Source organism: Squalius cephalus (assembly GCF_949319135.1).
Source record: "Squalius cephalus genome assembly, chromosome: 2".
NCBI classification, from domain to species: domain Eukaryota; kingdom Metazoa; phylum Chordata; class Actinopteri; order Cypriniformes; family Leuciscidae; genus Squalius; species Squalius cephalus.
In genome coordinates, this window is record NC_137123.1 from 27,932,155 (window position 1) to 27,953,779 (window position 21,625).

Consider the following 21,625-nt stretch of genomic DNA (forward strand, 5'->3'; position numbering starts at 1 on the left):
TTATGCATTTACTGCGAACCAGTCCGCTCTGAGACTGCAAACATTGGAGGATAATGAGCTGCTCGTATAAGAATATAATGCCGCGCTTCACACTGAAACACACAGCGCAAATATTGATAAAATCGCAGCATTTGCAATTTGATAATGCTGCTAAACCATATCGCTATTATACCCATTAATCAATTCGCATATATAATAAGCTCCATTCAAATCATTTAGGTCTTCTGCAGTAAAAATGCATTGTAAATGCAAATGCAGAAAAATATAATGAGATGTCTGAGAGACAGGAGATCAAATAGTGGGTGATGTTTGAGAAATGTGTTTGTGCGTTCATCTATGATTCCGACCTTAGACCTCCAAATGCCACCAAGATCGTGACCAGCAGAAGTTTGGCTTTGTTAGTGATTTCACCCCCACAACACCTCCTACCCCTTCGGCTGGGCTGCGGGGGAGAGCGTGAGTGAAATGTAGACAGAGCAAAACACACGCAGAGGGAGAGCGAGAGATGGGCCACTCATGAAACCGTTTCCTAGGCGATGAAGACTAACTCCAAGAGGCGGTTGAGATGAAGTGGCAGGAGCTCTGCTGGAGAGGGCGAGAGTGCCGGCCAGCATCAAACATCCTACACCTGGGTAACACGCAACGCATCGACGTACAGCCTACGTTTGCTCCCACTCTACCAACATATGCGTGAGTAACTTCTGTGAGTCACGCATGGCCCATTCATCTACACTGAAAAAACATTGAGAACTTTAAGATAATGTTACAAATACAAAATAATCTTATAGATAAAGTATCTGACATAATGCTGCACAAAGGTAAAGTCCTTGAGAAAATTGCCTCATGGCTATTCATTTACAAATAGCATACAAATAGCACTGAAATGAGATCTGTAATAACATTTGCATAATTTAGATAGCTCGGTAAGTGCCTCCCTTTCATTACGGACGTAATAATACCTACTTGCTTATCTTTGTTTACTCCAATAAGATGAAAATGAACACATAGCCTGTTGTATATATATATATATATATATATATATATGACTGGAGCCTATTCTCTGCAGAATTTTTGAATGGGTTTCATTTATACTGAGACAGCATTGCAGCCAAATGACCATAGAAATCATATTGCATGCCACAGACTGCCGTTAAGTCATTTTCAATGCAAGCCTGACACAGACACTGTCCATTATCATGCCCTCCATATAAATCTATAAATAGACCAGAATGTCCAGGCTTTTATTGTGTGATAATAAAACAAAACCCACAACACCTAGACCAAAAACCATGTCTGTAGGTTAGAGATTGTCACTATCAACCCAGAAACAGGTCCGCTTTTTAGAATGAAAGCACTTTAATTGGTCCAGTGTAGGCAGTTGCTGTCGGGTTCAACTGACCTAAAAGTATGTATATATAGCCTATACATAGGTTCCAAAAAATATTTAATATATTGAGAAATTATATTTTTGAATATTGATGGAGCAGCATAATTCTGTCACGACAACTCTCAGAGTGTTTGGCATGGTAATGGATATGAGAATGAATGTTGATATATTTGGTTTTGGTTGAATATATCTGTTATGCTGCTGCTGCTGCAGAGCAAGTACGGGATTTGCTATAACCAATACATACATGACACGCTGCTGTGAGCAATCAAGACATGCCCATGCCCATATCTGCGATGGATTACCCATAGCAGATCAATAAAGGTGGAGCTGGGGAAGGTGGAGGGTTTTTGAAAGCGCACTGCACTGCTAAGGCAAATGCTAACCAAGGATTTGAAGGTTGAACACGTAACCTCATTGGCTACTGATACGGCTGGAACCAATCAGCTGTGCCCTATAGAGAATTACATGATTGCAAGCGTTTGAGTTAAAGGAGAACTCCGGTCAATTTTAACATTGAGCTCATTTTTTTGTAAATTTGGAGAGCTGTCAGTACAGAGAACAACGACAAAAATCGGTGTTGCCTACACCGTGTTATCCTCTTTTTAAAATTTGCACCCTGTTGACTTCAATGGGGCAAGTTTTAAACCTGCTTTTAGCCTCTTAACATCCTTGATGTGTCATTACAAGTGCACAGTAGTCGACTGTCGAGTTCGCGCAGTTAGTTAGTTACCTATGATCACGCGCATGAACTCAACAATCGACTACTGTGGACTTCTTTTTCTTTTGTTTTTCAACTGTGGTAACTAATGTGCTCACTCACAGAATCATACACTACTGCTATTTATATAGCACATTTCCCGTTATGAATTATAATATCATTTGTTGGTCCGTTGGGTCGGATCGCTTTCACACCTTAAGCGAACCGCACCAGAGTTCGTTTGCAATCGAGCTGAGACCACCTCATTCAGGCGGTCTCGGAGTGATTGTTTTGGTGCAGATCCGAGCACGATTGCCATGTTCACAAAGCCTATGCCTAAACGAACCGAACCAAGGGAGAAAACACACCAACACAACATGCAATATGTTGTGTTTTTTTTTATTAATTTGGTGTTATTATGCACAGCTGAGTGAACAACACAGGTTTACTGTGTGTGTGTGTCGCATAAGGTGGCTTTCTGCTGCTTGCAAACTGACTCTTTTGAGGAGACAGTGGATTTCCATTAAATTGTTGCCCTGATTCCATGCGCAAATACACTGCAGGCTCACTCTCACTCGTATCCAAGGTAAATCATCAACACTATCATCCCTTACATGTGTTTTAACTAAATACATCATAATCAGCTAAAACGCATGCGCAGGTAACTTTACTTCCTGAACAAGTGCGCACCCGAGTCCATGTTGCTTTCACATTCACGCGAACCGCAGCACCGCGATGATGTAAGTGTCGCATAAGGTGGCTTTCTGCTGCTTGCAAATGGACGCTTTTGAGGAGACAGTGGATTTCCATTAATTTGTTGCCCTGATTCCACATGCTATGCCCGAATACACGGCAGGCTCACTCTCACTCGTAAGATTCCAAGCTAAATCATCAACACTATTGTTACGTACTGCTCTGAGACAAGAAGGTTGAGGATCCAAATGCAGTTTATTTAATAAGGACAATCCAAACACGTAATCCAAAGTACAGGCAAGGTCAAACACAGGCAGGCATTCCAATCAATCAAACAAACAAACAAACAAACAGGCAGGGAGCACAGGCAAACGGGTAATACAGAGACAGGCAAGAAATCAAAACCAAGAATGAAGGGAATGGAGTCTGTGGACGTTTGGTGACTGTTCGGGTTGGAGTGCCCTCTGATAGTAATTCCGGGCACTCTTACTGGTGATCGTTATAACTATCATCCCTTAGATGTGTTTTATTTAACTAAATACATCATAATCAGCTAAAACACTTGCGTGTGTCTTGCTTCGGTCTCTGTTTTCCAGGGTCTAAAACTCCGAAGTCGTGTGGACGGCAGGCGTAACCACCGTAGCAAAAGTTATGCGTTTTATAATGAAAATGCACTAGTGTAAACGTAGGTATTCCACAGTCTGCTCGGGAAACGATACTCTCGAGCCAAATATGGTTCTTTCAGTGAGTATCACAAAGTTACGTCACTGGAACATTATTTGGCATGTTGCTGCGACTAATATGGTCCTTTGATGTTACGTCCTCGCAACATGCCAGTTTACATGTCTGTCCATGCAAATTACTTGACCAGACGAATTTACATTTATGAAGCGATCTGAATCTGCGTCGTTGAAACTATGTTAATTGACTACAAATTACTGCACAAAACCAGCACCAAAAGTAGCATAAATGGTAATATTCAAGTCACTTGTATTTAGTCTATATTGAAACACTGTGGCTTTTACCATTTGATCAAACTATCATAGTTGGTTAAATGAAGCCTAGGCGCCACCTACATGATGTTTTATTAACAAAGTTCGGGAGGAGCACATTCAAATAATTGATCCAATTATCACATAATTCCAACCTGTCAACAATCAGTAATCAACATGTCTATCCAATCAGCATGAGTGGAGACCTATATATACTTATTTGACTCACCAATGTTCCTCGACAATTTTTCAGCATCCCTCCACCACCCCGTCTCCTCACACTCGCCTGGTTACTTCCTAACCAGCAATACGGGGGGAGTACTCTGGGTTCGGGCCCAATATCCAAGCTCAGAGCCCTCTCCCCGGACAGCACGCCAAATATGCATACCATTTATTCTATCTAACTTATTTGTAAGTGTGAACTCGTGAAATGCCTATTATGTGAAGTGTAGGCTGACAACAACACGCGAAATGGTGACGTGAAAGGACTTTATGATTTTAACGCTACAATATGATTTTTTTTTTCGCCACAAGGGGTCGCTAACCTCTTACAATAACAAAGACTTAGATTGATGACGCAGTGATAAGTGGAATCATGGAAATTGCTGTCATGCTGATGGATCTTATAATGGATGAGTGAAAACATTCATGTTTTTTAACATGACTGTGGTATGAAGCAGATCGCGATTGCTAATGAGAGACAGATATCAGCACCACACGCGAGTCCCGTGGATATAAAGGAATGAGGACATTTCATTCTACCAAACTACCCGTAAGTGCTGAATTACTACTCACACAGGTCAGTTTATTTGACGAATTAAACTTGTGAGGTAACGCAGCGCTTTTTCACTTGGTCTACACACTATCACACTAAACTGCATTTGAGTGTGTTGAAAGTTATGTTTTTCTATGTGTTAGTTTGCTGGCTGTATGAGACTAGCAGTAAGCTAGATCAACATTAGAATAACACACTGATCATATTCTAACATTTCATCATGTTAAGCTATATGACATTGCTTTGTTTTATGTACATTTGCTCACCTGTCTAATAAAGTACATGCAAGAGCGGCGTCTCTGCCAAGTCGTGAAGCTCTGTCAAGTCCAAGTTTGTCGTGGAAAAGGAGCTCTCGGCATCGCCACGCTAATATTGATGCTCGTTTTAGTTCTCCTTTTGTCCCAAAGTCTACTTGCCATGATCCATAACAGGGATGGGCAACTTCGGTCCTGGAGGGCCACTGTCCTACAGAGTTTAGCTCCAACCCTGAAAAAAATCACCTGCCTGTAACTTTCTAGTAATCCTGAGGACCTTGATTAGCTTGTTCAGGTGTGTTTGATTAGGGTTGGAGCTAAACTCTGTAGGACATTGGCCCTCCAGGACCGAAGTTGCCCATCCCTGATCCATAATGTTTGAATGAAACAACAGCGTGTCGCTAAATATTACGCAGTTGTCCACATCTGTCGCCATGGTAACTATGGCAGTACAAGTGGAAACCAGGGATAACGCAGATATTACGTCATTGACAGGCGACAAGGGACGGGCACTTTTTAAAATAGTGAATTTCTCTGAATTTACAAATTCTTGGAAACATTTAGGATAATGAAAGTACACAATTGAAAGAAATATATAACACTGTGCAAGTGGTTTTTGGATATTTTGATACAAAATTCTTACAAATTGTCCCTTTATTTTAACATTTTTGATAATTATGCAACAACAGTAATAATATACAGGCTAATAGTATGCACAGTACAGGTAACATATTTGGACACATTACTATTTTTTATGTTTTTAAAAAAAGTCTCTTATGCACATCAAGCCTGCATCATTTGATCAAAAATACAGAAAAAAATATTACAATTTAAAATAATGGTTTTCTATTTTAATGTACTTTAAAATATAATTTATTTCTGTGATGCCAAGCTGAATTTTCAGCATCATTTTTCTTCAGTGTCACATGATCCTTCGGAAATCATTCTAACATGCTGATTTATTATCAATGTTGGAAAAAGCTTAATGTTTTTTTTTGGAACCTGTGATACTTTTTTCAGGATTCATTGATGAATAAAAAGTAAAAAAGAACAGCATTTAATTAAAATAGAAATTATTAGTCTTTACTATCACTTTTTATCCATTTAGGCCTAACACAGCATTGCTGATTAAAAGTATTAATTTATTTCAAAAAAGAAAAATACTTAAAATCAGAATCCTGAAAAAGTATCAAAGGTTATATGTTAAAATAGAAAACCATTATTTTAAAATGCAGTAATATTTTATTTTTGTATTTTTGTATTTTTGATCAAATAAATGCAACCTTGGTGAGCATATGCCCCTTTTTTACATTTGAGCCCCTGCCCCTGCGGAACTCTCTGCACGTCCCTGGTTCACGTTAGCGATTTTTCATGCCCCGTTCCGAACTAAACTGCCAGCGTGAAAGCGCCCTTAAACTCATGTAACTATAAAGGGAGTCAGAGGGGCTAAAGGTTCACAGAGGACTATTGAGATAATGTAAATATAGGGGCAATAGTGATATGGAAAATGCAAATATCTTGATATAACATGATAGTTTAGGTAGGCTTAACTTTTATCAGACTAACCACTTCAGCAAATGGCAGCAAATGTTGGTTTAGGAAGGTGGGTGATGTGATGTTTGTTTACAACATCCACTTTATCTAGTCTCATCCATGCTAAAATATTGTATTTAGAGCTCAATGAAAATGAACTGTATAGGCTACATCTTGGGGTTCCAATAACTTGGGGACTTTTACCTCAAATACTTTACTTGCACGTATTTGGCTGTTCCAATAACAAAGTCCGAATTTTAAGTATCCAAATATTTGACAGTTTCAGGGATTCTTATTAGCTACATAAATCCACAATGTTTTATAAATAATAACCATATGTTCTAGTTCAAATTGCCTCCAAACTAGCCTTTACGCATTGACTGCAATGTACTCATAGATCAGACATTGCAACAAACAGGTGTTTAGCAAAGTACTAGGTTTTTTTTCTTTCTTTTTTTCTGGTTGCTATTGAGTGTTTTGGTAGAAAACAACATCAAAAGGGCCTATAGACCCGCTGTACCCTATCATGAAAAAGATAGAAGACAATAGCAGCCATGTCTCTTATTGTCTGCAGCACCAAAACAAAAGCACCAAAGCTTTTCATAAAACAGCTCATGCAGCTGGAGCTAACTTGAGTGAACTTTAAAGCAATGAAAAAGTTTACATTTAGAAGGTAAATAAATCAAGAGACACATACTGCCCTAAGAAAGTGATCATATTTAATAATGTTTTGTTAAAGCTTTGTGTATTAACTGTCAGCATAGGTTTGCAGCAGAGATGAAACATGATCTAAGTGCAGCAGTCTTTATTTCGAAATAAACTCCAATATTCACAAAACAGGAACAAGGATCAAGAACAGAACAGAACAACCAACATAAAAAGACGTAGAACTAACTGAGAACTGAAAGACAGGACACAGACAGCAAACGAGAGGGGCTAATTAACTAAACACCCGAACAGAACTAAACCAATCAGTGACCCTGGTGACAAAACAGGCTGGGAAAGTGAGAGAACTGAACTAATTAACAAACTGAAAACCAACCTAGAAACACAGATATGAGCACAACAGATCAAAAACAAACTCTAACCGTGAACAAACAAACACAAAATGTGACATTAACAATGCAAATTTTACTGATTCCCAGCTTTTTGTCTTGCGTATCTTGGCCAATATTACAATTATTTATTTATTTTTTTATGCAAGTGTTTTGCACCACACAAATACAGACCCGATACTTAGAATTATTATTATTATTTCCCTGAAACTAAACGTGTTAACATATATAAATATGACATTTCTTTTACGCACTGACAGCCATATAATTTTAATTGTAAGTCATATGTTCTATTTTATAGGTTTTACAAAGCAAACAATCAACTAATGTCATGCTATTGCTATGAGAAACTTACTACAGTAAGCACTGCCATACAGTCCCACCCTCTCTGCATGGGGCCTAAAGAGGATAAAAAAGATTGGGGATTCTACATATCTAATCTTTTCCTGTCCATGAGGATCTTCACGCAGTATTATGCATGCAGAGGTTGTTTTTTTCCTGTCAGATACACTATGACCTGCACTATCTTTCTCATTTCCCATTTATAATCAAATACTCATCACCCTGCCACATCTTCAATTACTTAATCTGCAAATCTTTTCCTCTAAACAGCCCATAGAGACTAGGCTGATTCCCTAAGGACAGTATAAGCACTCTCCTGAATCTGACTGTGATTGCATCAAACAGTTCTCATGATATAACAAAGATGACACTTCCCTGCCTTTAAACAAACTGATTCATACAACCAATTCAACGCACACACAAATAGACATACTAACTAACATGAATAGTGCATGAGGTCTCATCACTTGTTCCATAAGTGGGGCAACGTGTCAAGTGGATATCAGTGATGATCTGCATGGCTGCATGTCGAATCGCACCTGTCTCAAGAAGCACTGGTCATTAGTCCCGCTTGTCCCTGCATCTTGGCAAGAGAAGCTGATTATATATCTCACTGGGTCTAATCTGCCCAGCACTGTCTGCTCAAAATCATAATGAAATCTGTGATGAGGCATAGTAGACCACTGTCAGCACTAACAGCCTCTTGTGCATTCCCACAATGACAGTCCACCTGGAGTTCTCCCAAATCACATTAAAAGGAACTATACGGTTATCCGGACCACACCTATTTGGGTAGGGTTAGGGTTAGGGTTAGGTTAACCGTAGTACATTTACGTGTGGTCACGTGTGGTCCGGATAACCGTATAGTACCCATTAAAAAGTTACAGTACAAACAACACAAAATAATCAGAATACTAGCCTATTTTTGTTTGCTTTGTAACGGCAGTTGTGAATTAAATAGCTCTCTGTACATGTATTTCAATAGGAAAGAAAGGACGTGAAACATCATTCGAGGTTCTTAACAGTGCCAATTTTTGTTCTGCACCGAAACAATGTACGGACAACGATGATAACAATCCGGTGCGTAAGCAGGGTTGACAAAGTATTTATTTTTAAAGCAGCACATGTATCCAAATGCCTCGCTCTGTGGGAAATGTAGCGCACATTGCGTTGAAAACAGGAGTGAAACGTGAGCATGAAGCTCGCTTACCTCTCCCGATGTCCGTTGGACAGCGACTTGGTGCTGAGATTAGGTGTATCGCTGACGGAGAAACACTCGCTATGTAGTTTGTTAACGCTGTTTCCGAGTCATTGCGACGATTGGGCCATTTCAAACTGACGTCACACGCTGTCTCTGTTTTTGAACGCTGATTGGTCACTTGATTAATCAATCAAAGCAAATCATAGATAATCCATGTAATCTTCACTCGGGGAGGTGCTCAGGTGCCTGTGCTTTCTTGTATTTGTAGTCCAAACGGTTGGTCACCTAATTGTTGAAAAAAACTAAACAAAGGAATTTTGTGAAATATGGCAACCGTTCAATGAAACTGCTTGCGGCTGACATATTTGTCTGTGAGGGCTGTGCAAAGCAGGGAGTTTGATGCATTATTAATCTACCAGCCTTTTCACACAGATTCAGTTTCATTTGTGGACTTTCACCCCATGCATGTTGTCACGTGCTGCGCAACACATTGGCAATAATAACCCTTTTTGGATAGCCTATCCGCTTTATTATATGCTTGTGACTGCGTATAAAGGGCGTATCATGTACTGCTAAAAAAGACAATAAAGAGTCCATTCAGTTATTCAAATTCAGAGTGCAACTCCTGTAATCTACCAGCAGAGGGAACTGCTAACCTTGTTCATATCATTTTGTGAGCCATACACATCACAGAAGGTGTGTTCGGAGTAAATACGATGCAATAAAAAAGAAGCGGATATTGTCGAATTAAACACACATAACACTGTATGTAGGCTAAGGCTTATATACTTAGGACACCGGCTTCCCACGGGCATGGAAAAACCGTAATTATAACCTGGAAAAATAATGAATGTCATGCAAATAGCGTTGTGCTCAGCTTTAGGCCTGTGTATTTAATCGATACGAGATTGTCGTTACCACGACAAAATGATCCTGTTGCGATAGCAAATAATATGGCATGGCAAAAAAAAAAAAAAAAAAAAAAAAATTCTGCTATCTGCGAGTTAGTCGTGATGCCTGTGATGGCTGAATGGTTGACTACATGTTGCGGGAAGGAAAAAATACATATGGAACTTTATGGCCTACATAAATAAAGAAGTGAATTGTTAAATAATTACAGAATTAATAATAAACTTTCCTAAAATGTGAGTTTGTTTATTTATTTATTTTATACCATACGAAGCAATACAATCACATTTATTGTAACTTTTTATACATTATAATTGATTAGTTTATATAAGAGACTCGAGCAATCTCAGTTGTAAAATAGGCTAATAATATAGACTATTTAAAAGCTGTAAAGGAATTATTTATTTTTTTATTTTTATTTATTTTTTGTTTTTAGGCCTTGCTAAAATTTATTTTATGTTCATGAAATTTATCAAACAATATGCCATTGATTGATAAGTTTCCCCGTCCGTTTGTGATCATGACGTCACCGCATTAATATACGGACGAACGCTCTACCAGCACTCCGTGTCAAACTCTTGAACTGGACTTTTCCAGCGGTGTCGAGCTCTTAGTCTTAAACATGGGTAAGTCATTGCTTTGTCGTTTTTACGGAGATCGAGAAGACGACTTCAAAAAAGGAGAACTGTGGTGTGTGAAGTGCAAGTACGACAACTCAGTAGGGGGAATGACAGAATGTTAAGGTTTAGCTAAGTTTGTTTCTATTGCATGTAAACATATTGTAATCCTATCACAGCTTCGGCGGCTATGTCATACAACCGTTTTGATTCAACAAGTTTCTGTTTACTAAGAGAAAGAGCTGAGAGTGTTTCATTCACAAAGCAAGCTTAAAATAATAGCTTACTGAAACATTGCAATGTTTGTAATAATACTTATTTGCATATTGTTTCGAATCTGTATGACTCTCTATCACAAAATGAGATGTTAGAAAAAAATGAGTCTCAGTCTCTGTACACTTTCATGCATATTTTCTTAATACATTGAAAGTGTATGGTGACTGTCATTCTGTAACATTTCTTCTTGTGCTCATTAGAAAAATTCATACATGGTTGAAACAATATAAGAGTATGTAGTCAGTAAATTATTGATTTTTCATGTTGGGGGGGGGGGGGGGGATTTATTACTTTTAAGAAGAGGAAACAGATGATGCATATGCACTTTATTAATCATAGTAATTCATACAATCACATTAAAATTGTATCCCTTTTTCAGTCTGCTATGGTGTAAGCATTGTAAGTGGGATAAGCAAACATGCCTTTCTCTATTGATACCGATATAAGTAGGCTGGCAGGTTGCCTATAAGCTCATAATCAGATAATGGTGATTTTACTGTACCTGGTGCAGACATCTGTGCCTTTTAATGTCGTTCAGACATTGAGTTTGCAGCAACATATTACAAACTACTTCCAAATGGTCGACAGACTATAGTATGATGATTATCAAAACTATGTAAACATGACAGAGGAAGAGACTTATTATTGTCAGGAAAGCTCATCAAAAATACAGGAAACCTTCGCATCACAAAACAAGTGAAAATAGATGTGCAGAAAGTTTCCTCACTAATCAAATGCACCTTGTTTGTAATGTGCAGCAGTACTACTACTGACCCACTGCTACAGAATCAATCACAGCTCCTTTAAAACTTTTAGACCTGCTTCATTGCACAAATTGAATAGGCTAGATTTTTTTTCTAGGCACAAAACCTTTTGTTCTTATTATGTGTGTTTTAGATCTGGGTCTTGGCATTTGAAAAGCACTGCTGTTTTGGGGCTTTCACTTCATGCTCTGGTTACCAGTTATAGTTGGAATATGAAAAATGACAACACTCGTTTGTGCTGAAAAAAGACAGACTTTGTTGAAGCTCTCATTCATGGTGCTTGTTGATGGCCTGTCCCCTCTGTGTTCTCTCTAATATATGCACGGAGTCACATGAGGGATAAATAGCCACATTATGTCTCGCTGTTAGCCGCCTCCAAACATTCTCTTCTTGTGTGGGGGGCCTTTGATAATCCTGACAAGCGCCTCTGTTTTAGTGAGACTGCCCTCCCCTCCCACCACCCTGTTCTCACTCTCCTTTCACTGGTTGTCGGTCAGTCTAATGAGCAGAACATGGGTTTGGGTTTATGGGGTTCAGGGACTTAAAGCTGGAATGCTGTCTCCTAGGCTGCACCCATGTCCTGTTACAGATGTCCAGTTGAAAGGTCAGCCAGTGCCTTTGGCGTGTGTATGTGTTTTTGTGTGAGGGTACAAGTGCAACGTGTGCCACTGCCACACCAACAAAATTTTAAAATGAGGCAGTAGCAGAAACCAAGAGTGTATTTTTGCCCATAATGGTGATGAAGAGGAAGCTCAATATGTTTGTGAACGTATATCGTCTTCACGACGCTGCTGTTCAATTACTGTTTTGAATCACTGAAACAGTGCAGTGCTGGTATGGGGGAAAATATTATTTTAAAAAAATACTTAATTCATACAATTTATATACAATAACACATTTTGTATTTTTGTATATATTTTTTTTTACATTTTTGATTATTACTGACATCTCATGAAAATACGCATTATTTATGAATGAAACAAAAATCTTAAGTTTGTCTCATTCTTTTGTTATTATTTCTTTGAGAAAAATACCAAAATCGCTTTACTGCTTGTATGTTTAAAAATACTTTTTTTTGGAAATAATTAAGATATATTTAAGGTGTAATGAAAATATATTATTTCTTTTTACTTGGTAATACCACATTATGTTAAATTAGATTTTTCTTTAAAATGGTATTTAAGTTTTTCAAAACCAAATCAACATGAATACAAAGACACATGAGTATGTGAAAGAACGTTAGACACTCATATATGTGCATTGACCCAATTAAAAGGAGCAAGGTTTTGCAGAAAACTAACAGAAATTGCTGATTTATGTGCATATTTTAACTTATTTTAATACTTTCACTCAGCTGGTGAACTTCGTTCATCTTTGGAACACAAATGAAGATCTTTTTGATGAAATCTGAGAGTTTTCTGTACCTCCATTGACAGATACGCAACTGACACTTTGACGCTTCAAAAAGTTCATAAAGAGATCATAAAACTCATCACAAAAAAAAAAAAATTATATGAATTGAGCGGTTTAGTCCAAATTTTTCAAAGAGACTTGATCGCTTTATGTGATGAACAGATTTAATTTAGGCTTTTGCTCTCATATAAACCTTGATCAGCGAACATAAACAGAAGCTCAACCGAACCTGCTTGACACACGAGAATGAACCTCATTGGTCCTTGTGGAAGCTCTAATGTGCTGCTTAACACGAGAATGAACCTCATTGGTTCTTGCACGTCAAGCAAACATGCTTGAGCTTCCGTTTACCACAATTGATGTGTTGAGTTGATGAATGTTTATAGGTGAATAAAAGCTTATCTGTTGATCATACTGTATAAAGGCAATTGTGTCTCTTCAGAAAATTTAGGACTAAATCGTTCAATTCATATAAGTTTTACTACCTCCTAATGAGCCTTTTGAAGTGTCAAATGTGTGGAGGGACAGAAATTTGTGTTTTGTTTTCCGAAGATGAATGAAAGCCTTACGAGTTTGGAACAACATGAGGGTGACATAATTTAAATGTTGGGGTGAACCAACCCTTTAAAGATACGTTCACACCAAGAATCATAACAAAAAAGTAAAAAAAAAAATTCAATTATAACTACAATGACATAGAGGAACAGTGTCATTAGAATCACTTACAAAGCACTTTTTCAGCTAAATGTTAAAACAGTGAGAGCAAAATGAATCTTCCTGTGAGAATGTAACTGCAGAAGTGTGCATTAAACATAATATCACTGTTCTAATATAGTTACGCTAATAATATATAGTAGTTATCATTGTTATCTTTTTTGTTGTTAGTGTGAAAGGGCCTTAAGGCATGGAAAATCCATTGCTCCCTAATGGAAGAAGTGACTGTGTGGATATGGTTGCCCTTTCTTCCACTATAGTATTTCCTGATATGGAATGACAAGTGAAAATTTCAAAAACAGACAATATATCCTCAAAGCTGGCCAAATCTGTGAAAACTGGCTTGTATCCTACAAACCTGTATTTTCCTTTCTTTGTCCTCTTCTGAGACATGCCGTTTAACATTTTCCAAAGGAATAATAAACAGTCTTCAGTCTTCAGAAGAGATGAGAGTTCAGTTAGGTTTGAACCACCCTCACATTTCCCTGTTTTCATTCCCCCTTCTGAGACTCTATTCTGGTTGAAAACAAATCTGCTGGGCTGGCACATGCAATCACAGCAGTGGATCTTGAGGCTGTGAGTGATTTCTGTAGTGCAGTAAGAACCTTCCTCTTGAAATCCACCCACAGGTAGTTTAAGAGGAAGATCTGGAATTTCTGTGTCCCTGAGCAGCATTTAAACACCATGATCCCAGACAAGAATATAGCAAAATTGTGGAATGTGTTTGATAAAATTGTATTAAATAGCCAAGTGACTATAAGCTCAGACTTGCACATGAATGTGGCTTTTTATAGTGTCCAAATAGCCATAGATCTTCTAAAACCATGCTCTTAAAAAGCATCACCTCTGAGGAGAACATAAGACAAAAATACATAAATTTATTGATTAAACCCTGAGGGAAACTGTAGGGATTTTAAGAACTTTAGACACTTACGCAACTCTAAACCAGTAAAATAATAGTAGACACATCAGGGCCTGCGGTGAATTCCCACAGTCTGTCAGTCTAGTGATGCAAGCCTTTAGTGGAAACTAGACCCTGGAGCAGTATCATATGCTAATGTGAAATACAGACATCTGTGCTGGGATCGCATAAGTCTTTTGCTCAGTAGTATTACTGTTAGTCTACTTACTGGTTTTAGTTTATGGCCAAAATAAATCAAATTTCAATGAGATGAAGATTGTTTTAAAGGAAACTCCATGCCAAAATTCACAGTGTAGTCGGTTGTATTGTTTTCTTTTATTGTATCCTGTTGTTCCATGTATCTTCTAGTTTTGTTATTTCTGATCTTAAAGGCTTTGGGTGTACCCAAGTCTTCTGTATTGTGACCAGGGCTCTATTCAATCCCCTGTGGAATCCAAGCAATGTGACGCAACCGACCTGACCTTTCAGTACAATAGCTACTGTAGCAACGCTCAGGGTCAGTTAAGTAACAAACACAATGGCAGATGTCGAAATAAAAGCTTCACATCTTGGGTCAGTGTTTAAACCAGTCCACAGATGAACAGTTATTCTTTAGTTTATGTTTGGGTCATATGTGCTTTTGAATTTACATACAGTATATAATCTACATTTCATTCTTTATCTCCACGTACTACATAGGGTACAACAGGGCTAAAGGCGCAACGGGGTAAAAGGCACATTTGATTTAATTTCTTCTAAACCACTAGATGGCACAATAACTTGCCACAGCTCTTTCCAGAACATCTGCTTTTAAAGATGCAGGTGGAATTTTGGCTGATCCTTGACACGATCCCGGGCAGCAGTGCAATGTTGATTCTGTGCTAATTTGATAAAATATTTGATGTATTTTTTTAAATGTTGTAGATTTATGTAGCAGACGAGAATCGCTAAAATTATTGAATATATATATATATATATATATATATATATATATATATATATATATATATATATATATATATATATACACATACATATAGACAAAGGTCTTGTTAATGATGTTGGGGTGAAAGGCACAATAATTAACATGATAATAAGCAGTTTTAATAGCAACTTTTCCAGTTGTGTGTGTGTATATACAGTGCTATGCATAAGTTTAGACACCCATGCTAAAGTTGACTAAAAAGAGTAAATGAATGAAATGAATAAAAATTCATCTTTTGGAAATTGAACTTAATGCCTTAATTAAAAATTTTTTGCAACCTTTAAGGACACCAATTTTCTTTGTGAATGAATAATGTATCGTAAATAAATAAATGTTCTTCCTTAAAATACAGGGTGCATAAGTTTGGACACCCCTATGTTAAATTCCCATAGAGGCAGGCAGATTTTTATTTTTAAAGGCCAGTTACTTCATGGATCCAGGATACTATGCATCCTGATAAAGTTCCCTTGGCCTTTGGAATTAAAATAGCCCCACATCATCACATAGCCTTCACCATACCTAGAGATTGGCATGGGGTACTTTCTATAAGATCATCTCTCAATGCAAATCAAACCAGCTATTAGGCTAACTGAAATAAAACCATGCCAATCTCTAGGCAACTTTTTCTCTTTTTAGTCAACTTTAGCAGGGGTGCCTAAACTTATGCATAGCACTGTATATATACAGTATATATATATATATATGCAATCATACACTATGGGGTGAAAATAATTTTTCTGTGTGCCTTTAGCCCTGTTGTACCCTATCATATTCTACATTGAAAAAGGGGTTGTTCACTAAAAAAATGAGAATTCTGTCAGTATTTACTGGCTCTCTTGTTTGTCATAGCCTATATGCTGTATTTTTTTCAAGGGAATGCAAAAGGAGAATTTAAAGAGTCTTCAAAAGATAAAAAAAATAACAAAAAAGATGAATGCAATCTAAATGACTACATTGACATCAAGCTTGATGGATCTATGACAAACAACAAGATTTAGGCACAGAATAATAACTTCAGTATATAAACTTTTAATCACTTTTATAATAACTTTTAAAAACTTCATTCTATTCAGCACATAAAACTATCATATCGGTTCAGTAGACATTGGAACATAATACAGTCATATATCAAATGGACTACTTTAATGGTTCCTTTAATGTGTTTTTCTCAAATTTTTGGTAAAGATTCGTAATTGCTGACTTAGTGAATTAAAATGTCTGACTTACTGTGCTTACACACACACACACACACACACACACACACACACACACACACACACACACACACACACACACACACACACACACACACACACACACACACACTTCTGCTTTCTTAGCTCTAATAGACTTGCCTGTCTCAAGGTGTGTAGGTGGAATTCAGAACAAGCTAGGTTTATAGCATTTTGTCAAACTCCTTGTCTATTTGACAAGCCTTGTCAGCGAGTTACCATGAATTACAGTCTTTGCCCTTTCTTTCTGCCAGAGAAAAATATTATGTCTTTATTTATTTTAAATGTCATATTACTACTTTTCAGCTTGCATTATATGTGATTGTTCACATTCACTCTGTGCGTGCACTATATAGGGAGTTGTATCACACAGCGTTACAGTGTCTTTGTAGCTTCTTAATGGGATGATATCACACTAATATCTCTTAATATGTAGTTCAATCTGTTGCTTATGTTAAAGCAGAGGGGAGTCATAAGCACAGGCATGCTAATTATCTGTCCTTTCTGTTCCCAATATCTTGTGTTGATGCATATGATTCACTTGATTGCATTTGGAAAGGAATTATTTCCCCTGAGAACCGTGAATGTGGCATCTTGCAAGCAGGAGGAGGATAGATAAACAAAACATGTCTTAGTACTGCATGTCACTTGTTGCAGTGTCTGATCCAAATACCAAACTGACCTTAGAACAAGACATAACTTGTGGATTTGGAAAATAATAAAGTCATATAATATTTTGTTTATAATGAATTTACTTTTTTTTTCTAGTTATGCCAAGCTCTAAAAAAATTATTGGGTAGAAATTGTGATCAAATATTTCAAAAAAATTCTCTGTATCCAGTAAATAATGAAAAAAGTCATGGGGTCTTCGCAAATAGTTGTGGACAAAGAGGGGCCTTGGAGTCAAAAAACAGTCAAAAAACTGGAGACCCAGTTGCTTAGATGATACATTGGCAATCAGATGCTGTAAAGAACATTTGTGCTCTGTTCTGTACGAATCATTTTGACCCATACACTATGAAAGAAGGTGATTTTTAAACATTCAGCTATATCAGCATTTTCTTAACCATTCATAACAATTGATGTGAAATATGAGTGCAAGTGTATTCTCATGTACTCATTGCACTGTCAGTGAAGCATTCTAGTCTTTTGACTGAGAGAAGCCATAGTTTATGTTGACATTATGAGAGTGCATGCGTGATTTATACATGGCATGCCTTTTAGCAACATCACTCCGGTTTTTCAGATCGATGCAGTGTCAGCTGTAGATAACAACATGGTAAACATCAGAAACAAATGGGATAATTTACTATCATCTCTAGGTAACTGGCTGATCTGGTCAAACATGATAAGTGAGAGAGAGTTGGAGGGGGCTAGCATCTTTTTGTTGACCCATTCCTATTTTTCCCCTTTACAGCTTAGGACTGTATGGTTTGAACAAAATGCTATATAATGGTATGAGTAGGTTTACAACAAGGTCATGGTATACATCAAGATAAAGTTATTTTTAGGGTACAATTAATGTTTACTTATGCTTAAGTCAACACTTAGCTATTTAAATAATACACTTTTTTTCATTGAATGAAATGAAAGGTAATTGATCTTATTTGATTTTCTCTTTTTATTTTCAACATCAATATTTTAGAGCTTGGCATAACTAGAGAAAAATGTATATGTGTTTTGCCTTATTTTAAATCATTTAAGTCATACTGTGGCCCACTTGGAAGTTTTTAGGGCCCCTGGATGAGAACAACTGTTTTATATTAATGCAGATTCTTTATTATTTGCATTGCTACTTGCCACCATAAACAACACAATGTTGCTTCATGTTGAACCTAAAACCATTCATTAATAACAAGTTCTTCTTGACTTGTTTGGGAAATGTGATCTGAATTTTGCATTACTGTTTTTTCAGTGTTCTCAGGTGTTAATAGTGTAAAGTTGTCCTAGATAATAGCACAAATATATCTGTCTTGGTATAAACGGCATAGCACAATCTATACTGGTTGGCACAGTCTGCCATGGTATGCAATCTGTGCATGATACCACCCAAAGCCCACCTATTCTTTATGTAATTCATGTGTGCTGTGGTGGTACTTGGCAGTTTAATAAAATATAAATATAAATTTGAGAGAGTGTGTGACGCTAGGGCTAGATTATGTCATCACCTGGGCTGTTTATCATATTCTACATTGATTTTTATGTACACTAAGAACTAAAAAATGTGGGGTGGAATCAGATGCTCCATTGTTTGCATGCATTTTCTCTCTCTCTCTCTCTCTCTCTCTCTCTCTCTCTCTCTCTCTCTCTCTCTCTCTCTCTCTGAGTAGTGCAGATCTGTGAAGCAGTCTGTTGCCATGGTTACAGGCTAAAACTGGAGCAAGTGATAAGCAAGTGATACGCTAAGGCTAATTTATAGTGTTTAAAACATTTACATTTACAGGGGTTGGACAATGAAACTGAAAACACTGGCCAATATAGTGGAGCAATAGCACAACTGGACATAAGATATTGCAATCCACACAACATAATGGGAGACATATCGGGAGTTCAATAGTCTGATAAATATAAATTGTTGGCGTGCATCTCACTGGTAATGTCGGCATACCAACACAAACCACATCCAAAAGGAGTAAATATCGACGCTAGAAGAAACTGTCTGAAAGGGATGTCCAAGTACTAACCCAGATTGAATCCAAAAACACAAAACCATAACACCCAAATCACTGCAGAATTAAATGTGCACCCTCGACTCTCTTGTTTCCACCAAAACTGTTTATCGGGAGCTCCACAGAGTCAATATTAATGGTCAGGCTGCTATTGCCAAACCTTTGGTCACTTGTGCCAATGACAAATGTCAGTTTCAACATCAGAAAAAGTTTCCTCCACCAGCATCACATAGTGACCTGGCCACTGTTCAGGAAGAGGAATGGCTCAAAATCCCTCTGGCCACTGAAGGACTTCTGTGAGGCTGTATTGGCTGCAAGAGGAGGCCATACACCATACTAATAAATTATCGTGGTCTAAAACCAGGTGTTTCAGTTTTATTGTCCAACAGCTGTACATTTACATTTAATCATTTAGCAGACACTTTTATCCAAAGTGACTTACAAATGAGGAGAATAATATAGAAGCAGTTGTACTAACAAAAGAGCAACAAGTGATGTGACAAGTACCAGTTAGTCTAACACATTACACAAAGCATATATATATATATATATATATATATATATATATATATATATATATATATATATAATATTATAAAAATATATATTATTTTTTATTATATATATTTTCTTTTATATATGTGTGTGTATATACAGTTGGAACTAGATATTTACATACACTTCAGAAAAAAACACAAAAACTTTTATTTCTTTACTGTCATACATTAAATCAGAGTAAACTTTTTCTGTTTTAGATCAATAAATATTAACATATTTTTTGCATTTGTTAAATGTCAGAATCGAGCGAGGGATAATTTTTATGTATTTTTTTGATAACTTTCATCAAAGTCAGAAGTATACATACACTTCCTTAGTATTTGGTAGAATTGCCCCGAAACCGTTTCACTTGGGCCAAACGTTTTGGGTATCCTTCCACAAGCTTTCTACAATAGTTTGCTGGAATTTTGGCCCACTCCTCTTGACAGAACTGGTGTAACTGGGTCAGGTTTGTAGGCCTTCTTGCTCGCACTCGCCTTTTCAGTGTCGCCCACAAATTTTCTATGGGATTGAGATCAGGGCTTTGTGGTGGCCCCTCCAATACCTTGACTTTGTTGTCCTTAAGCCACTTTGTAACTAATTTGGAGGTATGCTTGGGGTCATTGTCCATTTGGAAGACCCATTTGCGCCCAAGCTTTAACTTCCTGGCTGATGTCTTCAGATGTTGCTTCAATATATCCACAAAATTTTCTTTTCTCATGATGCCATCTATTTTGTGAAGTGCACCAGTCCCTTCTGCAGCAAAGCAGCCCCACAACATTATACTACCACCCCCATACTTCACAGTTGGGATGGTGTTCTGAGGCTTCAAAGCTTCGCCCTTTTTCCTCCAAATATACCGTTAATCATTATGGCCGAACAGTCAAATTTTTGTTTCGTCAGACCACAGGACATGTCTCCAGAAATTAAGATTTTTGTCTCCATGTGCAGTTGCTAACTGTAGTCTGGCTTTTTTATGGTGGTTTTGAAGTAATGGCTTTCTTCTCCCAGAGTAACCTTTTAGCTCATGGTGGTACAGGACTCGTTTTACTGTGGATAATGACACTGTCTTACCAGTTTCAGCTAGCATCTTCACAAGGTCTTTTGCTGTTGTCCTGGGATTGATTCGCACATTTCACACCAAAAAACATTCCTCTCTAGGACTCAGAATCCGTCTCCTTCCTGAGCGGTATGATGGTTGTACATTCCCATGTTTTTTATACTTGCGTATTATTGTCTGAACAGATGAACGTGGGACCTTCAGGCATCTGGAAATTGCACCTAAGAATGAGCCACACTTGTGGAGGTCCACAATTCTTTTCCTGATGTCTTGGTTGATTTCTCTTGATTTTCCCATGATGTCAAAGAAAGAGGCTCTGTGTTTGAGGTGTGCCTTTATATGCATCCACAGGTGTGCCACCAATTATCTCAAATGGAATCAATTAACCTATCAGAAGCTTCTTAAGCTCAGAATGGAATCATCTGGAGTTTTCTTTTTGTTTAAAGACACAATAAACTTAGTGTATGTATACTTCTGACTTTGATGAAAGTTATCAAAAAAATACATAAAAATTATCCCTCGCTCGATTCTGACATTTAACAAATGCAAAAAATATGTTAATATTTATTGATCTAAAACAGAAAAAGTTTACTCTGATTTAATGTATGACAGTAAA

General features: G+C 37.3%; 2 protein-coding genes across 4 annotated transcripts in view; one reads left to right on the forward strand and one right to left on the reverse strand.

Annotated features, from left to right (window-relative positions):
* wdr17 (WD repeat domain 17) overlaps positions 1-9,012 on the reverse strand; it is a 34,772-nt gene extending 25,760 nt beyond the window's left edge. For both annotated transcript variants that reach the window (XM_079850849.1, XM_079850848.1), the window contains exon 1: positions 8,942-9,012. The gene's annotated coding sequence lies outside the window, so the exon portion shown is untranslated. The remainder of the gene's footprint in view (positions 1-8,941) is intronic.
* Positions 9,013-10,393: 1,381 nt separating this feature from the next.
* The window catches only part of gpm6ab (glycoprotein M6Ab), a 58,940-nt gene continuing 47,708 nt past the window's right edge, over positions 10,394-21,625 (forward strand). Inside the window, exon 1 of one of the 2 annotated variants that reach the window (XM_079897625.1) lies at positions 10,394-10,467. In XM_079897625.1, the coding sequence (XP_079753751.1) occupies positions 10,464-10,467 (4 nt within the window). In that variant the 5' untranslated portion in view covers positions 10,394-10,463. The remainder of the gene's footprint in view (positions 10,468-21,625) is intronic. The other variant, XM_079897624.1, reaches the window with a different exon arrangement.